Source organism: Cibotium barometz, chromosome 2, assembly GCF_041138505.1.
Source record: "Cibotium barometz isolate CiBa-2024 chromosome 2, ASM4113850v1, whole genome shotgun sequence".
NCBI classification, from domain to species: domain Eukaryota; kingdom Viridiplantae; phylum Streptophyta; class Polypodiopsida; order Cyatheales; family Cibotiaceae; genus Cibotium; species Cibotium barometz.
In genome coordinates, this window is record NC_141047.1 from 22,679,256 (window position 1) to 22,687,654 (window position 8,399).

Here is an 8,399-nt window from a genome sequence, read left to right on the forward strand (position 1 = left end):
GATTGATGTCTCTTACTCCACAATTTTTGTGGACCTTGCTAGCAATTAAATTGCCAAGATTTTTGTGAACCTTGCTAGCAATTTAATCACCAAGGTTTTTGTGAACCATACCAAAGTTTGAGTAGCTAGTGGTGAATAGCCTCTAGTATTGATCATGAATTGCCCTACCTAGGTGTGCGAGATTGAAGACTTGACCTTTGTTACATTCAAGGTTTAATATAAGTGACTAGGTCCCTAGCGTGCTACACTTACAAAGTTGCAAGCTATCCCATTTAAGGTTTGCCATTTTTTGTAACATCAATTAAGGCATTAATATAACATTGTAACTCTCTCTCTCTCTCTCTCTCTCTCTCTCTCTCTCATTTTCTTCTCGCCATTTATCCCTCCCTTCCATTTATCTTTGAATTTTGTGAATGTTAAACTAGAAACCCTCTTTTGCTTTTATAAGCCATATATTTTGCCATGCTATGTGTTCAATTTTGTAAAAAAGGTATTCCTAAATCCTACCTTGTTCTTGCATGGCAATTCATGAAGTGCTGAAATATGAGGGTTATAGTGGGCTTCAAATCCCATTCTAGCCTTCAACAAAATTGGATCTCAACCCAAGTAAATTTCTTGTTGAACTATGTATTTTACTTGAAGGCCTAGGTATTAATTTTGACATCCAAGGCAAGGTTGCAAATTTCATCCATGCACAGCCATGAACTTGTAAACCCCTTCTTTTTCATAGCTAACCCCACCTTGTTTCAACTTGTGAAATTAGAAACATGAATGATGGGACATTGGGATGGGTCATTGTTCATGGATGTCACATCCATGAACAATGAACATTGGGATGGGTCATTGTTCATGGATGTCACATCCATGAACAATGACCCATCCCAATGTCCCATCATTCATGTTTCTAATTTCACAAGTTGAAAGGCATCAATCTTGAAAAAAGTGCTAGCTACATTGTAAGGTGCATTAAATGAAAAGTCTCCCTTAATTTTAAAGAAATACATTGAATGTATGGAGATAGGCCAACCACATGATATCAATAAAGTTATGGATAGACCAATAGATTCTACATGCACTTAAAAAGATCAAAGGATTACTTCCAAACATTGTTGAATGGGAGTGTATAATATAATTATAGAATAGAGGTGTTCGCTCATTTTAAACTTGCATTTTACATTGAATACCATGCATATGACTGACATTAATAGAATGTGGGATCCTCACTCTAAACAAAGAACCAAACAAAAATTGAATGCAAAGTGATGATAATACTAAATTATTAGCAACATGTGGAGGCCATAAAAAATACTAAACAAAAATTGAACGTAGAGTGATTGCTAAATTATTAGCAACAAGTGGAGGCCATAAAAAATAGGAGTCATCAATGTATACTATATATAACACTTACCCCAACCACGCCCTATATATATTATCCTAGCACATTATTTATGATACAATACCTCAAAATCATTATTTATGATATAATACCTCGAAATTACATTGGTCCACATGTGATTTTGACAAACATAAACATGTTTTGATCACCTCTCCCCATAGTTTTGCTATGGCAAGACCAAAAATGAAGTGGATGCTTAGACTTGATGGATTTGGCTAAGGGGAGGTTACATCTTATATGAATCATGATCTATGTGGCTGTGTGGTTGGTGTTGGCCACCATAGTGTGTTGTTCCCATTGTCACTTTTTTCAACTAACAAGACAAAGGGTTTTTATGGACTTTCCATGGAACATTAAAAGACAAAGATCTTCATCACTCATTAGACAATGCCACAATACCATCCATATGTCATTTTTGCCACCCACCACATGCCATTTTTGCCATCCACCTCATGCCACCATAATCCCACTTAGAGGTCATTTTTGCCACCCATCGCGGGGCGGCCACCGTAGTTTGTTGTTCCCACTGTCACTTTTTTTTAAAGACCAAGAGTTCGTTACACACTTTCCATGGACCATGAAAAACAAAGATCTTCATCGCTCATTGGGCAAAGCCACAATCCCATTCATAGGTCTCACCCACCACATGCTGCCACCACCATGACGATCCAATTCACATGTGATTGTTGCCACCAACCACCGCATGCAAAAGTGTGTGTGGATCCTAAAGTGTGAAAACAATCTGGCCCAATGTTGCCCATGCATGTGTCATTTTCGACGTTCAGGCGTCGAAAAGTGTGAAGGGTCTAAACTTTAAAGTGCCTAAGGTGTGAAGGCATTGAAGTGTGAAAGGGTGCAAGACAGAGGTGAAGTTGGTGCATGAGCAAAAAGAGCAAACGTCCTGCTGCACGCAAAAGGATTTAAAAACCCAGGCTCACGAGGGCTCCATAGCCAACTTGGGCAGGTATAACTAGGGAATAAAAGCACGCAGAAAAGCAGGGAAAAATAAAAACTATTTTCTTGCTGTACCCGAATTGCAAATTAAACACCCAAAAAATGCAGGACAAATCGATCTCTGCAGTACTTTTGGCTGCTAGCTTTTTGTATTTCTTCAGTGCTCAGACCCTTCACCGCTCTGCTTTTTGTTTTTCTTGTTTTCTGTTCTTTTTTGGTTTTTTTTGGTTTTTTTTTTGAGGGGGCTTAGCTTCTCTCTGGTTGGAAAAGCAGCTTTTGTTCACTTTTCGATTGGCTTTTGTCTGACCCACCTTTTCTATCGCAGGATAGCTTTCAAAATGCAGCCCACAACCATCATTTTTTTCATAATGAGAACGAAATGGGCAAGCTCCATGTTATCAGATTAGCATGCTTTTTTATGCTTTTTTGCTTTTTCTGGGAGTTGGGCATTGAACCAGGACCTCAATTCCGCACTGGTCTTTTCGCTAATTTTCAACAGGCATTGAATAGCCTGAAAGGAGAAAATTTCTATGCAGAAAGTGCAAGATTAGAACGGGTTTTGCAAGAGAAAAATGACCATGACTTAGCTGGGTAATTGATGATTAGCTTATGACCCACTAGATTAGTGTACAACTAGCCTTAAGTCATCTGCATAATCATCATTAATGCTCGCCCAAATTGTCTGTTAGTGAGCATCAAATCATTTGGTGGAAGGTTGGCCAATGCTTGCAGCTTTTCAATTACTACAGTAGAGATTTTTTACTGTAAGTAGTGTTGCACATTACCTCTGGAGTCATGCATTCTGGTTCCGGCATCAGCAAGATTAAAAAGCTGGCTTTTCTGAGCCTGTCCAGATATTGTAGTGCATGTAGTCACTGCAGGAGAGAGATAAATGCTTGTGGAGACTCTAACCTCTCATTGGCGTTAACATATCCCTTAATCTCACTTCCATAATGAAGCTTTTGAACTTATGCCATGTTGTATTTGTGTTTTTTTTTTTTGCAGGGACAATGTGGATAACAGAAGAAAAATTTCTCACACACATGCCCACCATCATGGAACACACCACAATCCACCCCAGAACAGCCCACCAGGTGTTGTCCCACCACCTGCGCCAGCTCCAATTTTTGAGCATCCACCTGCACCACCACCAGACACAACTCCTCCCAGCCCAGCAGTTGTATTGCAGGAGTATCTCTTTCCGCTGGGGGGTGCTCCATTCAATAGCTGCCATGCTTCCACAATTGTTGAGGTATGAAGGATGTTTCTGGGAGGTTTAAATCACGTGGGAATTCATAAGTTTTGGGCCTGCATTTTGGCATCTCCCATTGGGTTACAATGCTGGTGCATGTGTATACACAAAAAAAATGTGATCAAATCAAATGTCACACATCAATATTCTAGAATATCATCTGCTTGCAAAAATGGCCTTGATTGTTATCTAGTGGGATTCACTTTTTTTATCATGATACGCATCATGCAGGCAGAACCAGGGGTTTTTCTTGTGGCTTATTTTGGTGGCAGTTATGAAGGTGCACCAGATGTGAAGATATGGATGCAGACATACAAGGTATTGTAATTAAGCTAATGGACTCTTTATTCAACCCCCTTGCCTCTATTTCTCTGGGAGGTTCATCATGCTTGACCAGGCCATTGTTAAGTTTTTACTTTGTTTTGATGGCTGTAGGATGGCATTTGGTCCTCTCCTGAAGCGGTCGATGAAGAGCCAGGCATGCCTATGTGGAATCCAGTTCTTTTCAGGATGCCTGATAATCAAATTTTGATATTCTACAAGATCGGGCCAGAGGTTCAAAAGTAAGCTATGGTCTCTTCAGTTATGTACAAGGGGATGTCGAAGATAAAATAGTGTGACACTGTGTGCCCTTGGCTGTGAGTCAAAGTAGCGAGAGACTTATAACATTTAAGTGCAATATATGACATCCAAATAATGGAAATACTTCACAAAAACTAAATCTTACTCAACTCTACCATAGAGATTTTACACACACGAGACACAATGCCATCAAAAAACGGGTGCACATTCAAGCACCTCCTGTGCCAAGGGGGCCAAGGCTTCCTATCTAGTTTCGATGCAGGATTTTTGTCCTGGCGTAGGGGTGCATGAATATGCCCCCTGTAGAAGGGTATGATGAGCTGAGATGCATTCATTTGTCCTGACCTTGTTCCAGAATAGTTTGGTCCGAGGCATGAGTGATTTTGGTACTGATTTTGCACTTATTAGAACATATATTTGAGTTTGAGATTCTTTTAGCAGGGCATGTGTTAGTGACAGACTTGTGTATCAATTTCTTGCATATCACATGTTTTTCATGGAGGCACTTCCTTGCATGTCTTAGTTTGAAGTGCTGGTATGGCGTGTATCATGTGGTGCTAGCAGCTGCCACACACTTCTGCATTGAATGGTATCCTAAGCTAACAGGAATGTGAGGTCACAATCTCTTCACACCCACTTTTGATTGAAGCATTCAAGCATTCTTAACAGACATTTTGCACTTGATGTGATGATCTTGACAACCCTCTCCTAAAATCAACACTCTTGAAGTGGATCATCCTCCACTCTTGAAGAGTATCCTCCTCCCTTTTTAAAGCCACATGTTAGGGCAAAGCTCTCAACCTACCTCAATGCCATGATGAATGAGCAACCAGACATGCTCGATGCCATAACTGACATGTGGCTTTGACATGCTACTCTCATGCCTCATAAATTGTAGCTTATATTAGAACACGGCTCTGCATGCTTGCTTACTATCATTTACAAGCACCCATAGCACACATGAATATTGAACAGAAGCTACACACCATCATACTTGGCTCTATATTGATGACTTATCATTGTTCTTTAAGCAAAGTACTCAAAAGCATATCACAATGAAAAGTGAGAATTGAAGGAAAATCTTTTCTTCTCTAACCTACCTCTGACACTACCTGAGAAGAGATGGATGAGTGAGGAGAGAAAATGCGCACTGCCGATTTCAGGGTAGTTAGGGGCTTAACAGATAATCCCCGTCCATCATCCCCTGTGGGCGGCCAAAATTCTCGAATATGAAAATCCCATTACATGTTGTAAGAATATATTGCAGATAATGCTTTAATCATTTAACACAATCTTGTTTCACAGTTCTCAAAGGATGACTCTAAAATTTGATTCAAGAAGCTCATGGTTATAGGTTTTGTCTTATGAGTTTATTGCTCTCTTGAATTTAAGTTCTTGTGCGCTCTTTAGAAACAATGTTTTTACAATGTTCCATGGTTTATAGCTTCTCCTGTACTTTGTAGGTGGAGTGGTTTTATGAAGAGGTCTAGTGATAATGGAAGAACTTGGTCAAGGAGAGATCAACTTCCACCAGGAATCTTGGGCCCTAGCAAGAATAAGGTATTGAGTCACTCTGCTCCAAGATCAACAGCTGAATTAGGCATTCACATCATGCGTACAAATTTATTTTCTAAATTCTGGTGCGGATTTCTTGCTAATACCATTACTTGGAAGTCCAGTTGAAATTCCAGTCACACTAAGATCTGTTCTTTTTTTTTCTCAACTTTATTGGTCTGTTTTTTTTTTTCCCTAATTTTATTTTGAAAGTTTAAGGGACAAAGAATCAACATTTGTAGAGGATCCATAGTGTCAAAAGTATAGAGGAAGTGGTTGTTTTCAAAAAGGAGTGGATGCTTTGAATTGTCTGACATAGCAACGAATCACGCAAAGGATGGAGATTCATCTGCACATGACATAAGCGCCCCCCCCATCCCCATCCCCATCCCACCCCCCCCCCCCGGCGCCCCCCCGCCCCTCCCCTTCCTTCCCCCCTTCTTTCTCTGTCCTTCTTACTCGCTTTCCCTGTCCTTTTACACACATATACATGCCTCCTCCTCCTCCTCCTCCAATGGGCTCAAAAGACTTGCTGTCCAGACTGTTTGTTCTGATTTTACATGTCGTATTATGACAAAAGATGAGGAAAGTGGATTGCTCTGTTGGGAGGAGCACTGCAGGGAGAAAAACCATATGATGTGGCATGACGACATGCTGCCGAGATTGGTTTTCGTTTTCATCTTCTGCAGTTTGTAAAACTGCAGTTTGTAAAACACTTTGGGTGTGAAGTCCCAATGCAGAGGTCGTGGGTTTGACCCTGGCTCGCTGTAGCTGGGTGTGACATGATGAATTAAGGGCTGAGCTCCGGCCCATCAGGTTGATGTACCCAAAAGTCTCTTTAAAAAAAACACTTTGGGGGTGGCCACTTTCATTCCACTGGGAGTTTTGACAACTATGACTAGCCTTTGGCTGTTTTCCTTGCAGAAAAGTAGGTATAAGCTGTGTTTATTTCATGAAAGATCCAGCCATTTGCCTCAGTAATCCTTATATGGACTTTTTTTTTTCTGCATGTTGCTTCTTCCAGCCACTTTTGTTGGACAATGGGCAGCTTCTGTGTGGATCATCCGTGGAGAGCTACATGTCGTGGGGAGCATGGGCAGAGGTAATGAAATTCTTTTGTCAGGCTTCACCTTGATGAATCAGCAATCAGGGCTTGCGTTTTGGATGCAAGGTTGCATTGATAAATAGCTATGTTTGTACAGATCACACCTGATTTTGGTGTGACGTGGTCCAAACACGGGCCTGTTTATGTAAGAGATATTCCTATGGGGGTCATTCAACCAGTCCCCTTCAAAACCAAGAGTAATAGCATCCGCTTCTTGCTAAGGTCTACACTTGAGATTGGGAAAGTCTGCATGGCAGAGTCTTTTGATGGAGGACTAACATGGAGCTATGTGCAACGCACGGAGCTGGAAAATCCCAATAGTGGTATGCATGTATTATTATTATTTCAGTGATTGTCTTTTTTTCAGTGTATATTATCTAGGCAGGTGTCACATGTGGTTCATACTCATGCCCTAGCCACTGAGACAAGGGCTGACTGCATAATTATTATCCTTTTTAATATGATCTTTGTTTTCTCCCTTTAAAAATATATATATATATATATATAGGTATTGATGGAGTCAAGGTACCTGATGGGCGCCTGATTCTTCTTTACAACACAGTTTCACGTGCGATTCTCAAGGTTGCAGTTTCGTATGATGATGGAGACTCTTGGCATGATGTTTTGACTTTGGAGGATAGAGAGAATAATGAGTACTCTTATCCTGCCGTCATCCAAGCTAGTGACACATTTTTGCATGCAACATACACATACAACAGAACACAGATTAAGGTGCAGTTCCATTCTCTTGTTGTGAGTACTATATACAAAAGATGAGGATAAACCAAAAACATGAAAAGCAACTGTACCCAAGTGTTTGTCTTTGCTTGCTAATAACATGTGTATGGTCTATGCAGCATGTTGTGCTTCGTACAGATCTTTTACGTTAGCATTATCGGAGCAAGTAAGCATCATCCTGCTGTATCACCTCAAGATGGTTGAAGGGTTTCTAAATTACAGGTTACATCATGGATGTATAAAGAGGTCTATTCTGTGCACATGGATGTATAAAGAGGTGTATTCTGTGCCACCACAAGGTTAGCTTTCATTCACCACCATTCTTCTCGTCATTCTTCTTAATAACCTATCCCTTTGTGCTCCCCCCTCCCCCCCCCCCCCCCCCCCCCCCCCCCCCGCCCCACCCCCACAAAAAAAAAAAAAAAAAAACCACCACCACCCACTTGATTATCCAGCCAATTGAGCAAGTTCTCAATCAAAACCTGGCAAATTTTTTTGGTACACTGCCCTCATCCACTTATTATTTTTCAACAAATTGTTGGCAATACATAGCACAAAATGATTGCTTTGAAAATCATTCATAATCATGTAGACAAGAAGGCATGCTTATATATATTCATACTCCATGGCATCCATATTTGGCATCAAAGCCATCGTAGCATCATTTATACAAAACCAGAAATGCTTACAAAAGAAATCCCATACATCTATCTGTTCTTCTAGGAAAATATGATACTTAAATATTTCTCATCAAGGAAAGATGTTTAAGCAGGAGTCTTAATGTCCTTGAGTGGAAAATTTGGTGAAAAAGTGTTAAG

General features: G+C 40.4%; 1 protein-coding gene across 2 annotated transcripts; it reads left to right on the forward strand.

Moving 5' to 3' along the window:
- Window positions 1-2,423: 2,423 nt before the first annotated feature.
- LOC147640823 (uncharacterized) lies at window positions 2,424-7,960 on the forward strand. 2 transcript variants are annotated; one of them, XM_086815835.1, is made up of 9 exons: window positions 2,424-2,941; window positions 3,356-3,602; window positions 3,834-3,920; window positions 4,038-4,165; window positions 5,648-5,744; window positions 6,763-6,840; window positions 6,941-7,166; window positions 7,406-7,575; window positions 7,701-7,960. In XM_086815835.1, exons 1-9 carry the CDS (start codon window positions 2,730-2,732, stop codon window positions 7,731-7,733), a joined length of 1,278 nt encoding a protein of 425 aa, XP_086671961.1. In that variant the 5' UTR covers window positions 2,424-2,729; the 3' UTR covers window positions 7,734-7,960. The 2 variants fall into 2 exon arrangements, with proteins under 2 accessions (XP_086671961.1, XP_086671950.1); XM_086815824.1 differs by having other exon boundaries at window positions 2,434-2,941; window positions 7,352-7,575.
- Window positions 7,961-8,399: the final 439 nt, after the last annotated feature.

Bases quoted from the DNA above. Each gene is read 5' to 3' on its own strand.
- LOC147640823 (XM_086815824.1), top strand. From the start codon at position 2,730: ATGGGCAAGCTCCATGTTATCAGATTAGCATGCTTTTTTATGCTTTTT. The intron at 2,942-3,355 runs GTAATTGATGAT...TTTTTTTTGCAG, and splicing joins AATGACCATGACTTAGCTGG to GGACAATGTGGATAACAGAA. The intron at 7,576-7,700 runs GTGCAGTTCCAT...TGGTCTATGCAG, and splicing joins ACAACAGAACACAGATTAAG to CATGTTGTGCTTCGTACAGA.